Source organism: Halichoerus grypus, chromosome 9 (assembly GCF_964656455.1).
Source record: "Halichoerus grypus chromosome 9, mHalGry1.hap1.1, whole genome shotgun sequence".
NCBI lineage: Eukaryota > Metazoa > Chordata > Mammalia > Carnivora > Phocidae > Halichoerus > Halichoerus grypus.
In genome coordinates, this window is record NC_135720.1 from 49826290 (window position 1) to 49852074 (window position 25785).

At 42.0% G+C, this 25785-nt stretch overlaps 2 protein-coding genes and 1 long non-coding RNA gene across 9 annotated transcripts in view; 1 reads left to right on the plus strand and 2 right to left on the minus strand.

Moving 5' to 3' along the window:
* Positions 1-1564, minus strand: part of RPF2 (ribosome production factor 2 homolog) — a 34455-nt gene extending 32891 nt beyond the window's left edge. The window contains exon 1 of one of the 2 annotated variants that reach the window (XM_036086521.2): positions 1460-1564. In XM_036086521.2, the coding sequence (XP_035942414.1) occupies positions 1460-1482 (23 nt within the window). In that variant the 5' untranslated portion in view covers positions 1483-1564. Of the gene's footprint in view, positions 1-1157; positions 1179-1459 lie in introns of those variants that run through there. The other variant, XM_036086522.2, reaches the window with a different exon arrangement.
* Positions 1565-8392: 6828 nt separating this feature from the next.
* On the minus strand, positions 8393-20780 carry GTF3C6 (general transcription factor IIIC subunit 6). Of its 6 annotated transcripts, none has more exons than XR_013441153.1 (7): positions 20591-20767; positions 20199-20279; positions 18644-18707; positions 18500-18565; positions 16856-16969; positions 9429-10922; positions 8393-9039 (listed from the first exon to the last, which is right to left on the minus strand). XR_013441153.1 is itself a non-coding variant. In XM_036086523.2 (6 exons), the coding sequence occupies exons 1-6, from the start codon at positions 20702-20704 to the stop codon at positions 10621-10623; spliced, it is 741 nt and encodes a 246-aa protein (XP_035942416.1). In that variant the 5' UTR covers positions 20705-20764; the 3' UTR covers positions 8393-10620. The 6 variants fall into 6 exon arrangements, 4 of the variants coding, with proteins under 4 accessions (XP_035942416.1, XP_035942417.1, XP_035942418.1 ...); XR_013441154.1 differs by having other exon boundaries at positions 8393-9042; XM_036086523.2 differs by having other exon boundaries at positions 8393-10922; positions 20591-20764.
* Positions 20286-25785, plus strand: part of LOC144379053 (uncharacterized) — a 55350-nt gene continuing 49850 nt past the window's right edge. Inside the window, exon 1 of the long non-coding RNA XR_013441155.1 lies at positions 20286-20428. This is a non-coding gene — a long non-coding RNA (uncharacterized LOC144379053). The remainder of the gene's footprint in view (positions 20429-25785) is intronic.

Below are 25785 nucleotides of genomic sequence, written 5' to 3' on the forward strand. Positions count from 1 at the left end.
AGGAAGTATACACTATCCCACTCCAACATCACAGCTGAGAAAGTCAAATATTATTGCTACCAATGGGGGATAAAAATGACTGACAACTTTATAGAGTCACTCTATTAGGTTTATCTTCACCCAGATCCCACCACACAGGTAAAATTATTATCTTCATTTTACAGATGAGGCAACTGAGGCTAGGGAGGTAATACGGCCAAGGTCACACATCTTACAAGTAGGCCAATCTTCAAAATGAGCTAGATTAAAAAACTCATCTAGACCAATCACTCTGCAAAATATGAAGGGAAAACAAATTCATTATTCTGATCTTATGATGTGACAGCAGGAGTAGAATGTTTTTATACATTTCTGTTCAGAAAAAGGGCTTCACTTCTGCTTCCACTATATCTTGCTTTTCCAACAGTTCCCTGCCATCTACTGAAAGAATTCCTCCTCTCTTAAGTAACTATGACCCTCCATCCTCCTTTCAGTCCTATGGACACTTTGGACAGGAAAAGAGAAACAGAATATACACACACTCAATTTATCACGCAGAGTTTAAAAATTCTCCTCCAGATAAAATGTCAAGCAATATAAAGCTTCCAATCATTTGCTGTTTGATAAAGATACACGTTTGTTAAATCAAGAAATATTTAGTATGTCTAAACTAAAAAAATAAAAGTGCTCTATACTCTATATTCCATGTGGTTTGTTACTTCTCACTAGCCAGCAAATAATGCAAATAACATCTTATATATTTTATCAGCTGTTTGTCCCCCAATCAGATCGCAGTCTTACTCATCTTTGCCATCCCCATACCTGGAGGAATATATAGCAGATGCGCAAAAATCTCTGAATTAATGACTAAAAGAAGAACTTGTTTTGGTTGGATGTTAACCAGGCAAATCTCAAGCAATAACAGCAGGACTATTTAGGAGATCAATAAATATTTTCTGAACGCATTTAAAACAAACATCAACTCGAGAAAGAAAAAGCTAATCAACATGTCTACGTGCTGTAGCAAAAAGGCTTTACATACATTCTCGCCAATAATCCTCACAGTTCTACTAAGTACGATTATTACGAACGCTATTTTACAAAGTAAACCGAGGTTTAGGGGGATTATATGGCTCAAAGTCACAAAGCTTTGAGAACGCGCCCGGACTGTCACCTACAGCTGTCAAATTCCGAGGCCTTGTGCCCAGGACGTTTCTAACTGGCCAAGATAAAAGCGGCCATCTCCGTGCTACCGCCTAGGCAGCTCCCACTAGTGGGCTTCCGGGCTCTCCGTCTCCCGGCGGGCGGCACCAACAGAGGGAGACCCAAGCTAGTGGATAGATAGGCCCACCGCAGTCCCAACTGACAAAGAGCGGGAGGAACGAGTGGCAGCCAGGCGGAGCAGAGACTTTTTCACTCCTTCCCACCACAGGAGTCCCACTCTCTAACGTCCCCCAAAGAAGGGACCCAGCGCACTTACACAACTCGATCCAAAGCGTCCATGGCTACCGCAACGCGAAACCCGGGAACGCACGTGCACGGCGCGCTTCCGCGAGATAGGCCAGTGTTCCGGAACAGGCGGAACCGGAACTTGAGGAACCGGAACTTGCGCGTGACGCCACTTCCTGGGACCGCTCGGTCGCGGACGCTTAGGCCAGTGCTGCGTTCCCTTGGTTACAGATTCTCTTTTAGCCGGAAATTAACACTCTAGGTAACACCGCCTGTAGCCGCTTGATGTACACGCCTGTGTGTATACCCGCAATAAGATATTCAGGGACTAGATGTTATTCTTCTGGGAATCTCCCAGAATGCTAAAAAGGTTGATGACATGGTAGGTATTCACGTAGTGGTTAAAAATATCAATGTGAAATGTGCACTACTGACTGAACTGTAAGATCAGTGAGGCAAAATTTAAAACTACCACAGTGCCTGGCTCATAAAAGGTGTGCAGAAAATAACACTGCTGGGGCGTCTGCCTTTGGCTCAGGTCATGGTCCCGGGGTCCTGGGATCGAGCCCCGCATCGGGCTCCCTGCTCCGCGGGAGGCCTGCTTCTCCCTCTCCCACTCCCCCTGCTTGTGTTCCCTCTCTTGCTGTGTCTCTCTCTGTCAAATAAATAAAATCTTAAAAAAAAAATTTTTTTTTACCCCTGTAAAGTGTACATGTCAGTGGTTTTTAGTATTTTCGCAAAGGTAAAACTATCACCACTATCTAATTTCAGAACATCTTTATCACCCCAAAAGGAAACACCCACCCTCTCAACCCAGTAGCCATCACTACCCATTTTCCTCTCTTGCCGATCCCTGTCAACCACTGATCTATGTCACTATAGATATGTCTATTATGAACATAACATGTAAATGGAATCATAGAGTATGTGCCCTTTTGTGTCTGGCTTCTTTCACTATGTTCATACATGTTCGTGTTTAAGGTTCAAATGTATAGCATGTATCAGTACTTCATCAGTACATTCATTTCTTTTTTAGGACTGAATAATATTCCATTCTATGGATATGCCACATTTTTTATTCCTTCAAAAACTTATGGACATTTGGTTTTTTTCCACTTTTTTACTATTATGAATTACACTTGTTTGAACATTCACGTACAAGTTTTTTTGTAGAAGTTTCAATTCTCTAGGAGTAGAATTGCTGGATCATATGGTAACTCTATGTTTGACATTTTGAAGAACTGCCAAACTAGTTTCTGCCTGCACCATTTTACATTCCCACTAGCAATGAAAGAGGGTTTGGCACCAGTATTTCTATTCTATTTCTGTTTTCTATTACCATAAATTTACTGGTGTAAATAACACAAAGTTATGTTAGGGTTCTAGAAGTTGGAAGTCTGAAATTAGTTTTGCAGTTCTAAAGTTAAGATGTCACAGGGGCCCCTGTGTGGCTCAGTCAGTCAAGTGTCTGTCTTCTGCTCAGGTCATAATCTCAGGGTCTTGGGATCGAGTCCCGCATCCGGCTCCTTGCTCAGCGGGGAGCCTGCTTCTCCCTCTTCCTCTGCCTGCCACTCCCCCTGCTTGTGTTCTCTCCCTCTCTGTCAAATAAATAATAAATAAAATCTTTTTAAAAATCTTTTTAAGAAAAAAGATTTAATTTTAAGTAATCTCTGCACCCATCGTGGGACTCAAACTCACAACCCTGAGATCAAGAGTCATATGACCTACCTACTGAGCCAGCCTGGAGCCCCTAAACTTCTTTATAAACTTTTTAGGGGGCACCTGGGTGGCTTAGTTGGCTAAGCATCCAACTCTTGATTTTGGCTCAGGTCATGATTTCAGGGTGGTGAGATTGAGCCCCGAGTCAGGGTCTACAAAGGGTGTGAAACCTGCTTAAGATTCTCTCTCTCTGCTCTCCCTCCCTTGATCTCTCTCATAAATAAACAAATACATACATACATACACTTTTTAGTGGTTGCCCTAAAGTTTGCAATATACATTTACAATTAAATCCACATCCACTTTCAAATAACTACTTCATGGAGTGTACAGGTACCTTATAATACAAAGATACTCCTAATTCCTCCTTCCTGTCCCTTGCATCATTTCTGTCATTCACTTCACTTAGACATAAGCAAACATGCCTTAGGCCATTTGAGGAGTTATAAGAGAATATTGTATACTAGTGGCTTATAAAGAACAGAAATGTAGGGGTACCTGGGTGGCTCAGTCGTTAAGCGTCTGCCTTCAGCTCAGGTCATGATCCCAGGGTCCTGGGATCGAGCCCCGCATCGAGCCCCGCATCGGGCTCCCCGCTCCACGGGAAGCCTGCTTCTCCCTCTCCCACTCCCCCTGCTTGTGTTCCCTCTCCCGCTGTGTCTCTCTCTGTCAAATAAATAAATAAAATCTTTAAAAAAAAAAAAAAAAGAACAGAAATGTATCAGCCACAGTTCTGGAAGCTGGAAAGTCTAAGATCAAGGCATCAGCAGGTTTGGTGTCTGATGGGGGCCCATTTCCTGATTCACAGACAGCCATCTTTCACTGTGTTGTCACATGGAACAAGGAACAAAGGAGCTCTCTAGGGTCTCTTTTATAAGGGCACTAATACTATCCAGGATGGCTTTATCCTCATGACCTAATCACCTCCCAAAGGCCCCACCTTGCAATACGATCACATTGGGGGTTAGGATTTCAACACAAGAATTTTGGGGGGAAACGTTCTGTCTATAGCAATCCATATATACAAAAGCATTCATAGTCAAATATATTATTATTTGAACAAATTTATCTGGTAAAGCAATTAAGAATAAAAATAAAATTTTTATTTTACCTTCACTTATTCCTTCTCTGATGATCATCTTTTCTTTATGCAAATCCAAGTTTCTGACTCATCTCATTTTACTTCTCTCTAAATAACTGCTAACATTTCTTGCAAGGAAGGTCTGCTGGCAACACATTCCCTCAATTTTTTTTTTAAGGTTTTATTTATTTATTTGAGAGAGAGCATGAGCGGGGTAAGGGGCATAGACAGAGAGAGAAGCAGACACCCCACTGAGCTGGGAGCCCGATGTGGGACTTGATCCCAGAACCCTGGGATCATGACCTGAGCCGAAGGCAGACTCTTAACCGACTGAGCCACCCAGGCACCCAGCAAATTCCCTCAATTTTTGTTTGTCTTTATTTATGTTTTTGAAAGTCTTTCTCTCTCACATTTAAAGGATAATTTTGCAGAGTACTGAATTCTAGCTTGGTGGGTTTTTTTCTTTCAACGTTTAAAATATTTCATTCCAACTGTCTTCTTGACTGCACAGTTATTGAGGAGAAGTCAGATGTAATTCTTATCTTTGCTCCTCTATAGGTAAGGTGTTTTCCCCCATCTGACTTCTTTCAGGATTTTAAATTTATTGTTAATTTTCTGTAGTATGAAAATGATATCCCTAGGTTTAGGGATTTTTTGGCATTTATCCTAGTTGGTGTTCTCTGAGCTTACTGGATCTGTGGTTTGGTGCCTGAAATTAATTTGGGGAAATTCTTAGTCATTATTGCTTCAAAGTTCAGCTTTTTATTTATTGTTACAATGGAGTGGCAACTTCCAGCTTCTCAGTGCTAGACCAGAAATGAGAAATGTCTCTGATAATATTTTATTGAATGCCAGATATTGTGAATTTTACTTTGTTGGATGTTGGATATGTTAAAAAGATTGGGGTGCCTGGGTGGCTCAGTTGGGTGTCCAACTCTTGGTTTGGGGTGCCTGGGTGGCTCAGTGAGTTGGGTGTCCAACTCTTGGTTTCAGCTCAGGTTGTGATCTCAGGGTCATGGGATCAAGCCCCACATTGGGTTCCACACTCAGCTCAAAGTCTACTTGTCCCTCTCTCTTCCCCTCAGCCTCTCCCCTAACTCATGAGTTCTCTAATAATACATAAAATCTTTAAAAAATATATTCTTGGGGCTCCTGGGTGGCTCAGTCATTAAGCATCTGCCTTCAGCTCAGGTCATGATCCCAGGGTCCTGGGATCAAGCCCCGCATTGGGCTCCCTGCTCAGTGGGAAGCCTGCTTCTCCCTCTCCCACTCCCCCTGCTTGTGTTCCCTCTCTCGCTGTGTCTCTCTCTGTCAAATAAATAAAATAAAATCATATATATATATATATATATATATATATATATAGTGTTGCCTGAGATGCAGTTACTGGGAAATAGCCTGATCCTTTCAGGTCTTGCTTTTAAGTTTTGTTAGGTGAGGCAAAAGCCTTATTTAGGCTAATTATGCTCTGAGGCAAAACCGTTTTGAGTACTCTATCCATGCTCCATGAAATATGAGGTTTTCTACACTGGGTGAGAACTGCAAGCCCAGGGATTGTTCAGATGGCTCTTTTCCCTGCCTCCAGTGGTTTTCTGGCATACCTGTGATCAGTATTCTACTGAAGACTCCAGGAGGATTCTCTGTAGATCATTGAAGCTTTCTCTCTGTACTCCCTTTCTGGTATTCTGCTGTGCAAGTTCCAGCTCTCTTGGTCTTCTAGGGGTTCCAGTTCCATCTCCTCACCTCAGAAAGACTTCTGATATTCATCTGGACTTCTCCTTCTTACACTGTAACCTGGAAATTCTCTCAAGGCAGTATTCTAAGGAAATCATAAGGCTACCTCACTTGTTTCCTGGGATGGGACAATTTATGCACCAAAGTGAGAATGACAGTGTAGCAGACAGAATAATGTCTCCCTAAAATGCTGAGGTCCTAATCCACAGAACCTGTGAATGTTATATATAAAGGGTGTTTTGCAGATGTAATTAAGTTCAGGATCTTTAGATAGGAAGGTTATCCTGGATTTTCTGTATGAGCCCAATCTAGTTACAAGGAAACTTTTAAGTTACAAAGGACCTTTTAAGAGGGACACAGGAGTGTAAGAATCAGAGATGTGATTACAGAAGCAGGTGAGAGAGAGAGAGAGAGATTTGAAGATGTTATATTGCTGGTTTTGAATATGGAGGAAGGGGCCTCAAGCCAAGGAATGCAGGGAGCCTCTAGTAGCTGGAAAAGACAAGAAAATGGATTCTCCCCTGGAGTCTCCACAAGGAATGTAACCCTATCAACATCTTGATTTTAACCCCGTAAGACTTAATCTTGGAATTTGACCTCCAGAACTATAATAAGTTTAATGGTGTTTTAAGCCACTAAATTTGTGGTAATTTGTTACAGCAGCAATAGGAAACTAATATAATCACCAAATGGGAGCATGGAATATGAATAGAAAATAAGAGTTTGTGAAGACATGATAGTGAGGGGTGCCTGGGTGGCTCAGTCGTTAAGCGTCTGCCTTCAGCTCAGGTCATGATCCCAGGGTCCTGGGATTGAGCCCCGCATTGGGCTCCCTGCTCTGCAGGAAGCCTGCTTCTCCCTCTCCCACTCCCCAGCTTGTGTTCCCTCTCTCGCTCTCTCTCTCTGTCAAAAAATAAATGGAGGGCGCTGGGTGGCTCAGTTGGTTAAGCAACTGCCTTCGGCTCAGGTCATGATCCTGGAGTCCCGGGATCAAGTCCCACATCGGGCTCCCTGCTCAGCTGGGGGTCTGCTTCTCCCTCTGACCCTCTTCCCTCTCGTGCTGTCTCTCATTCTCTCTCTCTCAAATAAATAAAATATTTTAAAAAAATAAAATAAATGGAAACTTAAAAAAAAAAAAGACATGATAGTGAAAGAACTCTTATTTGGGTTTTGAGAAAACTAGGACCTTTGCTTTCTTGACATCCTTATTCATGACATGCAAGTATGGCTACATCAAACCCAAAACAAAGTACCAGCTGTCCCTCCCACCCCCAAATAAGAAAAAAAAAAAATTTTTTTTTAAGATTTTATTCATTTATTCATGTGAGAGAGAGAGAGAGGCAGAGGGAGAAGCAGGCTCCCCACGGAGCGGGGAGCCCAACGTGGGACTTGATCCCAGGACCCTGGGATCATGAACTGAGCCAAAGGCAGATGCTTAACCGACAGAGCCACCCAGGTGCCCAAAAGAAAATGTTAAAAAAAAAAAAAAAAAATATATATATATATATAGCATTATCTAGAAACTACATATTGTCATTAACAAAGGTGTATATTCACTCTGTATTGAGTCAATAATGTGTACTTTTAAATAATTTTATAAACAGGATTCTCTTCTTCTGTAAGGAAATAATGGTGGAAGTCATAAAAGAGAGACAGAAAACCCATTTTTAGAATCAGTGACATTTCTGGAAGATAACTCTACGCAAGCCTGACACATTAGGAAGTTTGTGCAGTTTTGTATGGGAACAAAATTAAATGAAAACAGTAGATTCTAAAAAATCATCAGCTGCTACTGATAGCTAACCACATGATATCATCAACAATTTCACTCAACTGACCATATCTGTCAATAAATTTGTTATGATCAACTATGTGGTACAAATGTGTGGATTTCCTAACATTTCCACAATGGCCTTAAGGAATAATTCCCCAGGGTGCACCTTAGCAATATAACGCTATTTTTTAAAAAAGATTTTATTTATTTATTTGACAGAGAGAGAGAGAGAGAGCACAAGTAGGCAGAGCAGCAGGCAGAGGGAGAAGCAGGTTCCCCGCCGAGCAGGGAGCCTGACGTGGGGCTCGATCCCAGGATCCTGGGATCGTGACCTGAGCCGAAGGCAGACGCTTAACCGACTGAGCCACCCAGGCGCCCCAGCAATATAACACTATTAAATAAAATATTGTTACTTGTAAGCAAAAGCCAACCACTGCATTCCGTGTCAGAAGTAGTATTGTGCCAGCTACATAGAGACTGTAGTTCCAAGCTTAGTCTGTAAGTAATTTTAAGTCAGTAAGGCAGATCAATGGTGAAGAAATTCATTTGTGAAGTTCTAGTCTTACAAAATATTTCATAGTTGAAAAATAAGATTTAGTTTACTAAATTGCAAACATTTATTCTCATTTACAAGTAAGGAACTAACACACACTATGTTCTCTTCAGAATATAAAACTTTATTATCCTCTTCAATTTAAGGTAGAACCGCATCAGTCTAGATCAGTTTCTTTAGCAAGATTACACACGTCAAGAATCTTCCATTCTACTTCCTTATACTCTTCTGTTTTTCAAAATGCGTACTGTAGTAAATAGGATTAAGTGTGGCTCTACAGAGTGACTTAAACGAGAGCCGAGTTACTTCTCTCGCATGAAGGCCAGACGCAGGCAGTCGCAGCGCCTTCTCTGCCTGAGCAGCGGCAGTCGTCACAGGTTTCAAAGGACGTTCACATTCACAGGACCTAATAGGCCTTAGGGGACTGAACCCAGCCCCAGACTCACTTAACTTCATAGGAAACAGCACAGCACCATGAGGCTTGTTTCAACAGGAGGCTTTACTCTGGCACCCAAGTGTCAGTTCAAGTGTAAGGAGACAAGATCATCTGGGTGGGTGCAGAAGCCACGCTGGCTTAGAAACTTCACGCTTCCCAAGAACCAACTTCTCTTGAAACAGCCATGAGTGTAGCTTTCAGGAATCTTTGTAATAAGAAATACAGGGCTTGGGGCACCTGGCTGGCTCAGTCAGTAGACCATGTGACTCTTGATCTCAGGGTCGTCAGTTCAAGCCCCACGTTGGGCATGGAGCCTACTTAAGAATACAAACAAAAAACACATGGTGCTTAAGTAAGTCCAAAGTCCGTATTTTCCAATGGGCATTTATAGCGGTTGTAGTCTTCCTGGTCTAGACACAGTTTACCAATAAGGGATCTTTTTTTTTTTTTTTTAAGTAGGCTCCACATACAGGGTGGACCCAACGCAGGGCTTGAACTCATGACCCTGAGATCAAGAGTTGGACACTTAACCAACTAAGCCAGGCCCCCCAGGCTCAGGGGTCATTTTTAATCACAAACAATATTGCCTGACATCACAGTTGACATTCTATTATTATCTTCTCTAGTAGATTTCCAGAGAAACAGTGCCAAAAGGTAAACTTGAAGTCATTTTACCATGGGGAAAAAGAAAGGATTTATTAACCCTTATTCTTGGCAGTCCAGGGCAGCATCACATCAGGATCCAATCTTCTATCTTGTTGCTCTGCCACTCATGGCTTCTATTTCCAAGGTTTCTTTACAATCCAAAAAGTCTCCTGAAGCTCTGGCCACCACATCCATGCTCCAGTGGAAAAAAAGAGAAGATGAACTGGCTCATCTCCCTTTATGCCTTAAAGTTTAAGGAAACTTTCCAGAAGCATCCAACACTCAACACTTATAATTCCATGTCACTGGCCAGAACTTAGTCATTTGGCCACATATTTACACATATATGGGTACACTGCTAACCTGAATAATTCTGGGACCGTTACAAAGTAAAAAAGAACAGATACTGGGTCAGGTAATTAGCAAGGTGGGTCAGAGATAGGATGACGGAAGAAGCAAAAGAAGCAAGAGATTTACTGGCTTTGAAGAGAAGAGGACCATAAGCCAAGGAATGTAGGCAGCCTCTAAAGGCTGGAAATGGCCCTCAGATGACAGCAAGAAAATGGGACACTGATCCTTCAATGGCAAAGAACTGAAATCTGCCAACAACTAAATGAACAAGGAAACAGAGTCTCCCCAACCTCCAACCTCCAGAAAGGAATGAAGTCCTGCCAACACCTTGATTTTAGCCCAGCCCATGTCAGATAGCTGAATTACAAAACTATATGATAATACACTTGTGTCATTTTTTTTGTTTTAAGATTTTATTTATTTATTTGACAGAGACAACGAGAGAGGGAACCCAAGCAGGGGAAGTGGGAGAAGGAGAAGCAGGCTTCCCGCCGAGCAGGGAGCCTTATGCGGGGCTCGATCCCAGGATCCTGGGATCATGACCTGAGCCGAAGGCAGACGCTTAACGACTGAGCCACCCAGGCGCCCCACACTTGTATCATTTTAAGCCACTAAGTTTGCAGTAATTTGTGATGGCTGCAATAAAAAAACATATACACTTACCTTAATAAAACTTCCAATTTAAAGAAATTCAAAGAAGGGTCCCTATAGTCATTTATACCAGATTTTTAAAAATTCAATTCATATTGGGTCCTTAATGACTCTGGTATATTAAACTGTGCTATAATCAGAAATGCATGTATAGCCAACAAAACTAGCAAAATAGTGAACTGAAAGCTACACAATTATGTTATATAAAAACTCCAAAAAGCTCATTACTAGTTATAATGAGAAACATTTCATCTAGGAGTGATTTCCGAGGCACTATCTTGAGTTTCCATAAAAACATAACCTTCTGTCTCAGAAGAAGGGATATCAATAAGAGGACCAGAATTCTCTACTTCCAAGTTCAGTGATTTCCCCTGTTCATAATTCAGGTTTGAATTATCTTTTGTTTGAATTTCTTGCTCTTCCAACTCCAAAGACTTATCTGAGGCTGGAGCTACAACGTCGTCATCTTCATATTCATGCAGAAAGCTACAAATCATGTTGGGTCTATAGGAGAAATCATTGTCCTTGATTTGCAGCCATTCCACACCACCTAATGGGGGACGGTGAGGGATGGGAGGAAATATGAAAAAGGAATTTCAGTTACTTACATTTATTTCTCTTTAATTTTTTTTTTTTTAAAGTAGGCTTCACGCCCAGTACGGAGCCCAATGTAGGGCTTAAACTCATGACGCTGAGATCAAGACCTGAGCTGAGATCAAGAGTCAGACACTCAACCAACTGAGCCACCCAGGCGCCCCTCTCTTTAATTTAAATTTTCATCCTATGAGTACATGTCAAAATAAAGCCCCAACATAAACCAATGAACATGGTACCATGACTACTGATAAACAATCACATATTTTCATCTTACATGGAGACCCTGGAATGCCTATAGTATATGCAACATCAAAACTCAGTGTAAGTGAAATATAGTCAATAATACTGTAGTAACTATATGATGACTACACTTATGGTGAGCACTTTGTAATGTATATAATTAACGAATCACTATGTTGTACACCTGAAACTAATATAATATTGTATATCAACTATACTTCAATTTAAAAACATTTTTTATTTTTATTTTTTTAAAGATTTTATTTATTTATTTATTTGACAGAGAGAGAGAGAAAGAGGAATCACAAGTAGGCAGAGCAGCAAGCAGAGGGAGAAGGAGAAGCAGGCTCCCTGCTGACTAGGGAGCCCGATGCGGGGCTCGATCCTAGGACCCTGGGATCATGACCTGCACCAAAGGCATACGCTTAATCAACTGAGCCACCTAGGTGCCCTAAAAAAAAATTTTTTTTTTTTAAAGATTTTATTTATTTATTTGACAGAGAGACAGAGAGAGAGCACAAGTAGACAGAGCGGCAGGCAGAAGCAGGCTCTCCGCTGAGTGCAGAGCCCGATGCCGGGCTCGATCCCAGGACCCTGGGATCATGACCTGAGCCGAAGGCAAATGCTTAACCGACTGAGCCACCCAGGCGCCCCCTAAAAATTTTTTTTTAAGATTTTATTTATTCATTAGAAAGAGAGAGAGCATGAGCAAGAGAGAGCACACAAGCAGGGGGAGGGGCAGAGGGAGCAGAAGAAGCAGGCTCCCCGCTGAACAGGGAGCCCGACTTGGGACTTGATCTCAGGACTCCGGGATCATGACCTGAGCTGAAGGCAGACACTTAACTGACTAAGCCACCCAAGTGCTCCTCCAATTAAAAATTTTAAAAAATAGGGCGCCTGAGTGGCTCAGTTGGTTAAGCGACTGCTTTCGGCTCAGGTCATGATCCCGGAGTCCTGGGATCGAGTCCCACATCGGGCTCCCGGCTCAGCGGGGAGCCTGCTTCTCCCTCTGACCCTCTCCCCTCTCATGCTGTTTCTCTCTCTCTCTCAAATAAATAAATAAATAAAATCTTTAAAAAAAATTTTTTTTAAATAATTCAGACCATAAAAAAATCACTAAAACTAATCAACTTCATTTACTATTCCAAGCCCTTTTTCCTGAGTCCAATTCCCAACTCACTGAGATAAACTGAGCTCTCACTACCACCTCATCTTTCATTTACCTACAATTTTCTCCTCAGTTTCCATAACAGATGATACTACCCTATCGTCTTTCAACTCAAAACTCACATGTCATTCTGAGTTGGAACATCCAACTATGAAATAAGACACCTCTCCCCCACAAAAAAAACTTGAAAAAAAATTGTTCTTTTTCATACTTACAGTCACAGCCCTAAGCCATCAAAGAACCTTCCCATAATCAAGTATTGTTTCAATAATGCTAGTAATTTGGGGGCGCCCAGGTGGCTTAGTTGGTTAAGCGTCTGACTCTTGGTTTTGACTCAGGTCTGATCTCAGGGTTGTGGGATTGAGCCCTGCATCAGGCTCCACATTCAGTGGGGAGTCTGCTTGAGATTTTCTCTCCCTCTCCTTTTCCCTCCCCCCTGCCCCTCCCTGTGTGCGCTCTCTCTAAAATAAATTTAAAAAAAAGCACTAGTCATTTTTTCTTTTATCCTTCTGACCCCTTCAAATATTTTCAATGGATCCTCATTAATCTCTATAGCAAACCTGAGCTATTTACTGTCATCTTCAAAATGCCATTAGATATCTCTAAGATACTGCAACTTATCTTGCCACCCTGTTCACACTTCCAACTGCTCCTATTCCCCATCATAAACCAACTCTTCTGTGACTGTTGAAACATCCTTACAGCTGATGCCATGTCTTCTCATATGTTATTACCAAAAAATCTTCTATCAAAAGTTGTTTAGTCCTTTTCTCTCTAGTCAGCTTCTACTATTCTTTCATTTTTTTTCCCCCTGCAATACCATCATTCACCTAGTCACCAGCTTCAAAACCTTGAAGCCATCCTGCAGCCTATTCTGTTACTTAGCATGATACGTGGCACATTTCAGATACTTAATTGCATAAAATGTGTGTTGAGTCACATTCATACATGTGTTTCAATGTGATTTACTTTATTTATTTATTTATTTATTTTTTTTAAGGATTTTGATATAGTGAGAGAGGGAACACAAGCAGGGGGAGTCGGAGACGGAGAAGCAGGCTTCCTGCTGAGCAGGGAGCCCGATGCGGGGCTTGAGCCCAGGACCCTGGGATCATGCCCTGAGCCGAAGGCAGACGCTTAACGACTGAGCCACCCAGGCGCCCCCAATGTGATTTACTTTAGAGTGCAAATTCCCAGAAGGTAAGGACCACATCTCCTTCCATTTTGTTCTGCCTGCAGCATATTGCCATGTTTGGTCGCCAGCCTCCAAGATGGTCCCCAAAGGTTTTCACCTTCCTGGTATTCATGCCCCTGTGTCATCTCCTCCCACAATGAATAGGACACGGCATAAATAACAGAATGTGACTTCTAAGGCTGGTTCATAAAACATATTGTGGCTTCTACCTTGTTCTCACGGATCACTTGATCTGGAAGAAGCCAGCTGCCATGTCAGGAGGGCAGTGGAACAGTACTGTAGGGAAGCAAGGAATTGAGGCCTCCTGCTAAAAGCTGGCACAAACCTGCCAAGCATGTGAGGAAGCTGTCTTCTATTTAGATTTTCAGGTCATTGCAACCCAGCCAACATATTGACTGCAACCTCAAGAGAGACATCGAGCCAGAACTGCCTGGCTAAGCTGATCCCAAATTCCTGATTCACGGAAACTGTGTAAAATATTTTTGTTGTTGTTTTTTCAAACCATTAAGTTTAGAGGTAAATTTCTATGCAGCAATACATAACCAATACAGCCTTGTTGGCTAACTAATTTATGTGATTAAACAAAATACCCAAATCTTCCAAAAGGCCTATTAGATTATTAAAGACTATGGGAAAGGAAATTCTACAACTTTCTTCTTTAAAAAGAATATCTGGGGCGCCTGGGTGGCCCAGTCGATTAAACATCTGCCTTCGGCTCAGGTCATGATCCCGGGGTCCTGGGATCGAGCCCCGCAACGGGCTCCCTGCTCGGAGGGAAGCCTGCTTCTCCCTCTGCCCCTCCCCCCTGCTTGTGTTCCCTCTCTTGCTGGGTCTCTCTCTGTCAAATAAATAAATAAAATCTTTAAATCTTTAAAAATAAATAAATAAATAAATAAATAAAAATAAAAAAGAATATCTAAATAATAGCTAAGCTATCTGATATGTATCTACCTTTCAAGTTCTTTCTAGAACTTCAAGTACCTCTTCCTGTTATTTTTACAGAGTGATAAAAAGGAGGAGAGATTGAGGATATACATGTTAGGAACAAAGATTTTTTATGTACTTATGTGTAACTGGTATAATTAATTTCTACATGATTAATATACCTTCAAATAGTTATTCCTTAAAATACAATAAATCAAGCCGTAAATATCAAGCCATAAATATCCATCACTAGAGTCATGTTTACTAGAGTTTGAAATATGTCTTTGAGCAATGAGGTTTTTGTTGTTTTTTTTTTCAAATTATGTGAATTTTTTAAAACTGAAGTATAACTGAGGGGCGCCTGGGTGGCTCAGTTGGTTAAGTGTCTGACTTTGGCTCAGGTCATGATCTCTAGGTCCTAGGCTTGAGCCCCATGTCGGGCTCCCCACTCAGTGGGAAGTCGGCTTCCCCTCTCCTCCTATCTTTGCCCCTCCCCCTGCTTGTCCTCTTTCTCTCTCTCCCTCAAATGAATAAATAAAATCTTTTAAAAAAATCTGAAGTAGGGCGCCTGGGTGGCTCAGTTGGTTAAGCGACTGCCTTCGGCTCAGGTCATGATCCCAGGGTCCTGGGATCGAGTCCCACATCGGGCTCCCTGCTCTGCGGGGAGCCTGCTTCTCCCTCTCCCACTCCCCCTGCTTGTGTCCCCTCTCTCGCTGTGTCTCTCTGTCAAATAAATACTAAAAATAAAATCTTTAAAAAAAAAAAAAAAAAAAATCTGAAGTATAACGGACAATGTGACATTAGTTTCAGGTATACAGCATAGTGATTTGAAAAGTCTATACATTACGCTATGCTCACCACAACTGTAGCTTCCATCTGTCCCACACAACACTGTTACAATACCACTGACTATACCCTATGCTGTACCTTTAACTCCCATGACCTACTCATGTATAACTGGAAGCTTGTATCTCCCATTCCACTTCAATCATTTTGTCCATCCCACCACTCCCTCCCCTCTGGCAGCCACCAGTTTGTTCTCTGTATTTATGGGTCTGTTTCTGCTTTTTGTTTTTCCGTTTGTTTTGTTTTTTCTATTCCACATATAAGTGAAATCATTTATCTTTCCTTCTCTTACTTCACTTATGAGCAATGAGCTTTGAAACTATCAAGTGATTGGGGCACCTGGGTGGCTCAGTCGTTAAGCGTCTGCCTTCGGCTCAGGTCTTGATCCCAGGGTCCTGGGATCGAGCCCCGCATCGGGCTCCCTGCTCCGCGGGAAGCCTGCTTCTCCCTCTCCCACTCCCCCTGCTTGTGTTCCCTCTCTCGCTATGTCTCTCTCTGTCAAATAAATAAATAAAATCTTTTAAAAAAAAAATAAATAAATAAACTATCAAGTGATTATTATCTCCACAAACATGTACCTGCTATGGTTGCAAGAAGCACTGGTCTAAAGTCTCTACTTTGGGATGACCAGCAACTGGAGAAGGCTCAGTGGATGTGAGTTAAGAATGAAACTCAGGTCCAACAACTGTGGTCCTAGAGTCCCTCCCTCACATATAAAGCCAGCTTCTTCCAGTTATTAGCTTCCTGGGGAAGGTTGCCACCACTGCCACAAGTTTCCAGGAGATCCTCTGGGGTTTCATCTTGAGAATCCAGATCCTATCATCTCCACTTACAAAGAAGTTTTAATTAAAGGGGTGGGGGATGGTGGCTGCTGAATTCCCTAGGGGTTGGAAATCTATCAAGTTTCTTGACAAACTCCTCACAATTGTCTCCAATGCAAAGTAGATAAGAAATTTCTTACATGTCACCAGTGCCCTCTGCTACACTCAAGTTCAAATGAAATTTTTGATTTTATCTTTTTTTTTTTTAAAGTAGGCTCCATGCCCAGAGCAGAGGCCAACACGGGGCTCAAACTCAACCATGAGATTAAGACCTGAGCTGAGGGATGCCTGGGTGGCTCAGTCAGTTGGGCGTCTGCCTTCGCCTCAGGTCATGATCCTGGGGTCCTGGGATGAGCCCCATGTCGGGCTCTCAGTGGGAGCCTGCTTCTCCCTCTCCCTGCCGCTCCCCCTGCTTGTACTCTCTTTCTCTGGCAAATAAATAAAATCTTAAAAAAAAAAAAAAAAAAGACCTGAGCTGAGGTCAAGAGTCAGAAGCTCAACTGACTGAGCCACTCAGGTGCCCCTATAATTCAAATGAATTTTAAATCTATATCTGATACTTTTCAGGAAGCACTCTCAATTTCCATAAAACATAGTTGTTACTACAAAGTACAAGGAATGTCCTGGCAACAATGTGTCATTGTCAAAGCCAACAGTAAATCACCTACTTTCAGAGAACTAAGTGAACTAACCTATGCTTTCTTCTCCTTCCTTCTTTTCTGTCAAAAGAGTTCTTGTCATGCTGAGCTTCTTCATTGTATGGCATTTATATTTTAGCACTGTTTTACTACTGCCTTCTGCATCACCTAGAACATAAAATGAACTCAATTATCTTACTGTTGATGCCACCAAATAATCATGTTAAGCCTCAATAACTCCAGTTCAAAGAGTGAGACTAAACTACTTCCTGTTGAGATAGTGTAGTAAGTTCAAAATTTAACTCATCCCTCCTGCTCCCAGCACAGAGAAATGAGATAAAATATGTAACAACTGAAGGCACAAGTGGACCCCAAAACAACAAACATCTCCAGAGGACCAAAACACAAAGCTGTGAGTGAAATTACATCTATTGGCCTGCTAGGCTCCAGCCCTGAAGTAGGGAAGTGGGACAAGGAATTGCCTTACAGGGTAATGGTGTCTCAAATTCTACCACTCTAAATGAAGCACCAAAGTCAGACTTACTACTTGAAGCCAGAGACTGGAGTGAGGACATTCTCAATCACAAAGAAGGCTGAGAAAAAACCTGCTGCCAACATGCTGCCTGGGGTTACAGCTTTATAGGAAACTGTGGGCGCAGGCAGGAGGGAGGACAAGGCTCTGAGTTAGAGGTGTGAAGCACACTGAAAACTTCCAGACGCCGCTATGTGTCACTGACACACACTTTAGAAAAGATCATACCACTACCTATAAGGTTGAACCACATGAAACTGTCCATATTTAGTTCAAGTTGGTCACTTCATATGGTTAAACCTAACACACACTCAGCAATCTGGTAATTCCATTTCTAAGTGTGTATCTTTGAGCCATTTTTGCACACATGCACAAGGAGACACAAAATACTCATGGTAGCATTTCTGCAGTGAGTTAATAAGCATAGTTAAGATCACGGGCTCTGGACGAGACCACCTGGGCTCAAATCCCAGCTCTGTCTCTTACTTCGTGTATGACTTTGGGAATGCTATTTACCTCTTTGTGTTTCAGTTTCTCAAATAGAAAATGAAGAAGGTATCTACCTCACAGACTTGTGGTGAGGATTAAAGGAGTTAATACATGTAGCATTTAGAACAATGCCTGACATATAAAAGGCATTCAATAAATTTTCATAGCTATTAAAAATTACTGGTAAAAAATGGAAGCAATCAACATGTCCAGTAACTGGAGAATACACTGTGGTATGGTCACAAACAGAATACTTAGCAACAGGGAAAATAGAATTATACATACCAACATGTATAAATCTCAAAACCTATCTCTAACTGAAAAAAAGATATACAATGGTACATATAATATGCTGTAATTTGTGTCAGGTTTGAAAATATACAAAAAAATGCTACTCATTGTTTGTGGATACATATATATGTAATACAAAATCAGGTATAGGAAAGAAAAACATCAAATTCGGGGGAGTGATTACCAAGGAAGGGAGTATGTTAGAGAGGAGTACACACGAGGCTTCAAATGTATCTGGAATGTTTTTTAACTATCTGGCAAAATGGTAGGATTTGATATAACTAGACAATGGGCACATGAGATGTTTAATTTTAATATTTACTGTACAAAAGGAAGTTTGCAATATTTCATAGTAAAAAATTTGAGTCAGCAATGCAAGCACTTACCCTGTTCAACATTTTCTTCAAATATAACACAGGTCCCAAGAGTGTCTGCAGAAAAGTTGAAGGCAACTTGTTGAGAAATAACAGAGTAACTTCCTCTGAAAAGCATATTAAAAAGGGAGTTTTATCTATCTGACATCCTCCTACCTTCATACTCTCCAGCAAAGACATAGCTGTCCACTTGCAGAATGGGCCTCTCAGTGTCAATTCCCTGCAACAGAATACAGGATCATTAAAAAAAATCATCATTAGAAAAAGCCTTGCAGGGGCGCATAGGTGGCTCAGTCAGTTAAGCACATCCAACTCTTGATTTCGGCTCAGGGTGGGTCATGAGATCCAGTCCCACCTCAGGCTCTGTGCTGGGTGTGGAGTCAGCTTAGGATTCTCCCTCTCCCTCTCCTTCTGCCTCTCCCTCCCCCTCTATAAAAAACAAGCCTTGGGGGGGTTGGGTGAAATGGGTGAAGGTAGTCAAAAGATACAAACTCTCAGTTATAAAATAAGTAAGTCCTGGGGATGTAATGCACAGCATTACTCTACTTAATAATACCTTGGTGTACACTTAAAAGTTGCTAAGAGTGTAACATCTTAAAAGTTTTTACAACAGGGTGCCTGGCTAGCTGTCTGTAGAGCATGCAACTCTTGATCTCAGGGTTGTGAGTTCAAACCCCATGTTGGACACCGAGCTTGCTTAATTGGAAAAAAACAAAAACAAAAACTCATTACAAGAAAAAAATTGTAACTGTGTGTAGTGATGGATGTTAACTAGACTTACTGTGGTAAGTACAAACAACTATTAAATCATTATGTTGTACACCTGAAATGTAATGTTATATGTCAATTACATCTCAATTAAAACCAAAAAAAGAAAGAGGCTTCAATATGTAACCTTGCTACCAAGGAGAGTGATCTCCAAAACTGGGGAACCTCTGGAGCTTGTCCTAGCAAGTGCAAGGTAAGCTAAAAATGCTCTGCTCACAGCAGTTACAATGCTTCATTCATATCCAAGTAGCAAGCTGTATTTCAATCAACCCCCTCTTCAAGTTAAGGCAGGAACAGAAAAAGTCTTGTCAACAGTAGCTCAAAGATTTTTTTTTTATTATGTTATGTTAATCACCATACATTACATCATTAGTTTTTGATGCAGTGTCCATGATTCATTGTGTGCGTATAACACCCAGTGCTCCATTCAGTATGTGCCCTCTTTAATACCCATCACCAGGCTAACCCATCCCCCCACCCCCCAAGCTCAAAGATTTTTAAGTAAAATGATAAAAACTGATGGTAACATGACACCACAGCTCAAGTCAACAGTAGAGCGTGAGGTCTTTAAATTCTTTTCTTTGTAGGCTTCTTTCCTCCCGTCTCCAGTTAATCTGTGTGCATATCTAAATGGCCTGTCTTCACTGTTTTCTCTCCCTGCTCACTATCTAAAACAATGTATTTTTTCGAAATATATAGGTTGGTAACAAAATGCTACCTCCTCTAAATCTTTAACTCTCCCCGGGCACACATTCAGACACTCAAGCAAAGTATGGCATTTTCTCCCACTTGCTCCCATAGTCCCTCTGTACTTCTCTATGATTGTCCTTAGAATCCAGTGCTTTGTAACGAGGAATAGATCTTTGGGGATACGTATTTCACTATTCATTCTTGTTTAAATGTAAGAAAATCTACAGGAATCCCCCAATTCTAGAAGACTCACCAAAATCTTGCATTTATTTTCACATTTTGATAGAAAGTCTGAATCAATAATTCCGGACAATTCCACCAGAACCAACTGCTCCTGGTGGAAGAAAGAGGAGTTAACATGCTAGCACGGGAGTGTGCAGAAGGGGCAGTTAATAAGCGAAGCCAAAAATCCCCACTGCAGCGATCCCCACCTTTGTGAACCCTAGGTCCTGCTTTCAACGAGAGGAAGCGACGTTGCCTAAGGTAACTTTCTATACTTCCCCATTCTAACTACTGTGTGGCAGCTAGGGCCGAGGCCGGCGCTCCCGGCTCCGCGCGCCCGGGGCTCTCCCTCCCGCCAGCCGCATCCCGACTCCCTGCCCCACACGCCGCCCGCGCCGCGCAGGCCGCCGCCGTGCCACTCACTGCTTCCTCTTCTTCCTCTTCTCGGTCCTCCCGAATCCGCTCCTCGGTCGCCGCCATGATTCCGCACCTTTTCGGAACCTCAGAGTCGCTGGCCACGCCCTCCATGGCCGCCATCTTGAGTACGGGCAGCAGCTCCCCAGGTCTGGCTGCTGCTCCGGCCCCGCAGACCGCTCCTGCCAGGACGCGAGATGGCCGCCCCCGTGCCCACGTGGACGTCCGCTCCAGGCCTCCTCCTTGTTCCTTTCTTGAGAGCAAGAGTGCGGGTCTGGTGGCGGCCGGCCGCGGCAGGCCTGTGACCGAGGACACCCTCAGGCTACCGGCCTAGGTTGGGGGAGAGGGCTGGGGAGGGAGAGAGGATAAAGAAGGTGCAAGATGGGGCGCCTGGGTGGCTCAGTCGTTAAGCGTCTGCCTTCAGCTCAGGTCATGGTCCCAGGGTCCTGGGATCAAGCCCCGCATCGGGCTCCCTGCTCAGCGGGAAGCCTGCTTCTCTCTCTCCCACTTCCCCTGCTTGTGTTCCCTCTCTCACTGTGTCTCTCCCTGTCAAATAAATAAATAAAATCTTGAAAAAAAAAAAAAAAAAGAAGGTGCAAGCAAGGAGGCCGCCATGTGAGAGGGAAACGAAGAGGCCTCTCTTTGGCCCGACTCAACATTCTTGGAAAGATATTCTTAATATCGTGTGAGCACTGCTCCTCAATTCTAGCTCTCCTTGAGCCGAGTTAAGAGCACATTTCACTGTAACACGTAAGGAGCACGCAAAGTGGGCCTGGGTTTCAGGCCTGCCAGCATCAGATCTAAGATAGGTAGAGAAAGGGACCCAACCAATTATATGCTAATGAGCTTGCCCTAGGTGCTGTAAGACAAACATCGTTAGGGGAATTCAGAGACCTGGGGAAGTGGAGTTTTGAACCAGTTTTCTTAAACTCATGGGTTTCTCTGATTATAATATAAATGATCTTTGTATATGAAGCAGGATGATCTAGCTCCAAAGAGCATGAGCTTTGGAGTCTGATACTTGACCAGTTCAGCTGCATTTTTAGCAGCAAGGTCCTAGGCAAGTTGGTTATTGTGAGGATTAAATGAGACAATACATGTAAAATAGATTTAGCCCAGCATTTGGCACAAATTGAGCATTTAACGTGTTTTATCTATTAGTAGTAATATACTACTTTTTAGAGTATTGACTTTTATTTTTATTTTTTTAAAAATTTTGTTTATTTATTTGACAGAGCGCGAGAGAGGGAACACAAGCAGGGGGAGTGAGAGAGGGAGAAGCAGGCTTCCTGCAGAGCAGGGAGCCCGATGCGGAGCAGGGAGCCCGATCCCAAGATCCTGGGATCATGACCTGAGCCGAAGGCAGACGCTTAACGACTGAGCCACCCAGGCGCCCCTAGAGTATTGACGTTTAAAAAACACTTTCCCGTATATCCTTTCAGCTTTCTTCTACACATAAACACTTTTTTTTAAGCATTAAATTTTTACCTCTGTTTTTAACTTGCCTTTAGTCACTGTATACAGTATCATGGATGTTTTTCCAAGTTTTCCATGGTAAATACAGATTTATATCATAATTTTTAGTAACTGAATGGTATTTATTGTGTAATATTATTTCACAATGGTTGTGTGGCCTGGCTGGCTCAGTTGGTAGAGCATTCAACTCTTGATTTCAGGGTTTTAAGTTGGAGCCCCACCTTGGGTGTAGAGATTACTTAAAATATTTTTTTAAAATATCACAGCACTTTAATAAACATCTTTGTACATTTTTACTGAGTTGCCCCATTAAAGAAATAGGATTTCATTGCTTAAAAAAAAAGAAAAGGTAGACTTGTTAGACGTCGTAGATTTGAATTCTAGCTCTGAAATGTAATACTTGTGATCTGGGACAAGCTGCTACACTTTCTAAGCCTCAGTGTTCTTATTTATTAAATGAAGATAAAAATATACTTACTGTATATTTTGCATTTGAAGATTAGATCCTGTTGTATCTAAAAGTGCTTTGTAAATTGAAAAATTACACAAGTTGTCAGATTTTATTGGGGTAAAAGGGAAGATAAAGAGGAGAAGGGCAAGCCAAGCTAAGGGAACAGCAGTCACAAAGGCTTGAGGGATGAGAATATGTGTGTGTATGGTTTTTTAAAAAAGATTTTGTTTATTTATTTGACAGAGAGCACAAGCAGGGGGAGTGGCAGGCAGAGGGGGAGGGAGAATCAGACTCCGTCTGAGCAGGGAGCCAGACACAGGGTGTGATCCCAGAACCCTGAGATCATGACCTGAGCTGAAGGCAGACGCTTAACCACCTCGAGAATATGTGCGTTCTGCAAGGTCAGTGTAATAATTTAAGAAGTCCCTTTCAGGGACACCTGGGTGCCTCAGTCAGTTAAGCGTCTGCCTTTAGCTCAAGTCATGATCCCAGGGTCCTGGGATGAGTCTGACATTGGGCTCCTTGCTGAGCAGAGAGCCTGCCTCTCCCTCTGCCTGCCCCTCCCCCTGCTTGTGTGCTCTCTCTCTGTCTCTCTCTGACCAATAAATAAATAAAATCTTTACCAAAAAAAAAAGTCCCTTTTAAATAAACAAGCCTCATACATCTAGTCAAGGTTATTACTGTTTGCTCTTTATGAAGTAATTATTATTTTTATTTATTTTGAACAATTTACAAAAGGATATAGAGTGAAAAAGGATAGAATAAGAAGCTTTCCATCCCAGTCCCCCTACATCCCCTTCCCATAGACAAGCAATTTTACCAGTTTCTTACATACATATACTTTCAGAGATATTCTATATATTTACAAAAACGTGTATACAAAACCTGTAAGGTAATTTTAATAATAAAACATCGCACACAAACTAGAAAACCATTCCCTTGGGAGGAAAGGAGACCTAGTATCGGCTTCATGGCCTAGAGCTCATGCCCTTTGATAATTAGCTTAAAGGTTCAAACATCTTGGACAGAAAACAGGTAGTTATTGGGCATAATAACCCATCAGCAATCAACTTTGAAAGAGGGAGAAAAAGAAGCCTTTTGGTGATTGGGAGGAATTTCAGTGGATTCTAATTGGAGTCCATTCTTTTTTTTTTTTTCCTAAGATTTTTTTTTCCCCCAGGAATGTCTACATCCAATGTGGGGCTCGAACTTAACAGTCCTGAGATCAAGAGTCACATACTCTACCAATTGAGCCCATTCTTAATATGTTCTATTCTCAGGGTACCTGGCTGGCTTGGTTGGTAGAGCATGTGACTCTCGGTCTTGGGGTCATATAGTTCAAGCCCCATGTTGGGCATAGAGCTTACTTAAAAAAAAAAAAATACATTCTATTCTCAATCCTAAAAAAGATAATAAGTCTCAGATGTCAGCTTAAAAAGACTAAATTATCTTTACTTAAAAACAGAAGCAATAGGGGCGCCTGGCTGCCTCAGTCGGTAAGCTAGAGCATCCTATCCAATTCTTGATCTCGGGGTAGTGAGCTTGGGCCCCACCTTGGGTGTAGAGATTGCTTAAAAAAAAAAAAAAGAAGAAGCAATAAACCGAATTTGGCTGATCTATATATGGAATCTTATTTGCCAATAAAAAGGAATGAAGTACAGATACATGCTACAACGTGGGTGAACTTGAAAGCAAGGAGGCAGACACAAAAAGCCACATATTGAATGATTCCAATTATATGAGATTTCCGGTTAAGTGAGCCTATGGAGAGAAAAGGTTGATTAGTGGTTGCCAGGGCCCCCGGGGGAAGGGAAATGACTACAACTGGATGTGTGGTTTCTTTTGGAGGTGATGAAAATATTCGGGAATTAGTGGTGATGGTTGCACAACTTTGTGAATATCCTAAAAACCACTGAGTTGTATACTTTAAAATAGTCCATTTTATGGTATGTTTATTATATCCTAATATAGCTGTTATTAAAAACAACAACAATAGAAGCTGCTAGTTTGAAACTGAACAGGGAAGAGAAATTGCTTAGGTGATTAAAAAAAATCTTTGAAGGCCAGATGAGGGCCAAATCCTATGGCAGCTGTATAGCAGAAATATAATTTGGCCCTGGATCCAAAAAGATGGCTTAAGGATCCATGCTGGAGGGGGCAGGGAGGAGTTGGTAAGGGTCAATTGTCATTAGCATGTTTTGACCGAATCCACTTTAAGCCTTATGACAGTCTCAAGAGGTAATTATTATCAAGAGTGATGTTCAAAATATTTAACTGTTAATATTTAACAGGATGGCAGGAAAATTTAATCTCTGTCAGTTTTCTCTCCTTTACTCTCCCAAATCTTACATAGTATTTGGAGAGAACTTTCCAGTCTCCGGCCCACACTTGTTACTACTGAAATTCCCATGGTTGAAGCCACACAGATCCTTGAAATGCAGGGCCTCTTGTTTCCCAGAGCATGGGAATCCTTGCTGTGTTTGGGAACCTCAGTGTTTAAAGGTCTAGCCTTTCTAAGCAGATCATAGATCTTGGCACCTGTCCAGGGCGCTGGGAGGGGATTGAGGACATACCAGTCTATGCTCCTTCCCAGCCTCCAGTTTTAAATAAAGGCACCCCCTCCCCTTTTCCCTCTCAGACATCTAGCATAATTTCTTCAGTGAGCTCAGACTCTAACAATGGACAGGAAAAGGCACCATCTTCAAAGCTTCAGCTTTCCATTCTTTAGACATGCCGAGATGATGGAATACAAATGGCTTGGCTACCTGCTTGGAAGGGCTAAAGGGGGAAATGTGGGGTATTAGTATCTCCATAAATTATCCTGCCATATCAATAAAATTTTTTGGAAAAAATCAAACCTTGTCTTGTTGGTTTTAAGAGTCAAAAAAATTTGTTCACACCCTAGGTCGGTTATAGCCTGGGAGCTTAAGGGCTCAAAGTGCTAACTGAAAAGAGATTTGGTGGCAGGGGCTGCCCCGGAACTCTGAAGATCTTGTGTGGTTGCTGGGGCATTGCAAGAAAGGGGGTGATAATGAGAGGAATAAAGGATAATGACCTGGTGTCCTTCAGTCCTATAAAGGAAGAAAACGCATTTCAAAGTGTTGTAAGTAGTGAGGTTCTACTGCTAAGAAGTAACAAAATGAGGGAAAATTTACAAGTCAGCTTAAAAAGAGCCATGTTGGAGACAAATTACATGATTTTCTGCAGCCACAGAGCGAATAGAGAAAAATCTATGGAATTTGGTGGAGAGGGCCAATTGATTTTAATTGTAGTTAAT

Bases quoted from the DNA above. Each gene is read 5' to 3' on its own strand.
- GTF3C6 (XM_036086523.2), bottom strand. From the start codon at position 20,704: ATGGCGGCCATGGAGGGCGTGGCCAGCGACTCTGAGGTTCCGAAAAGG. The intron at 16,970-18,499 runs GTAAGTGCTTGC...TTTATGTTCTAG, and splicing joins TGAAGAAAATGTTGAACAGG to GTGATGCAGAAGGCAGTAGT. The intron at 10,923-16,855 runs GTTAGTTCACTT...GTCCCCCATTAG, and splicing joins GGAAGGAGAAGAAAGCATAG to GTGGTGTGGAATGGCTGCAA.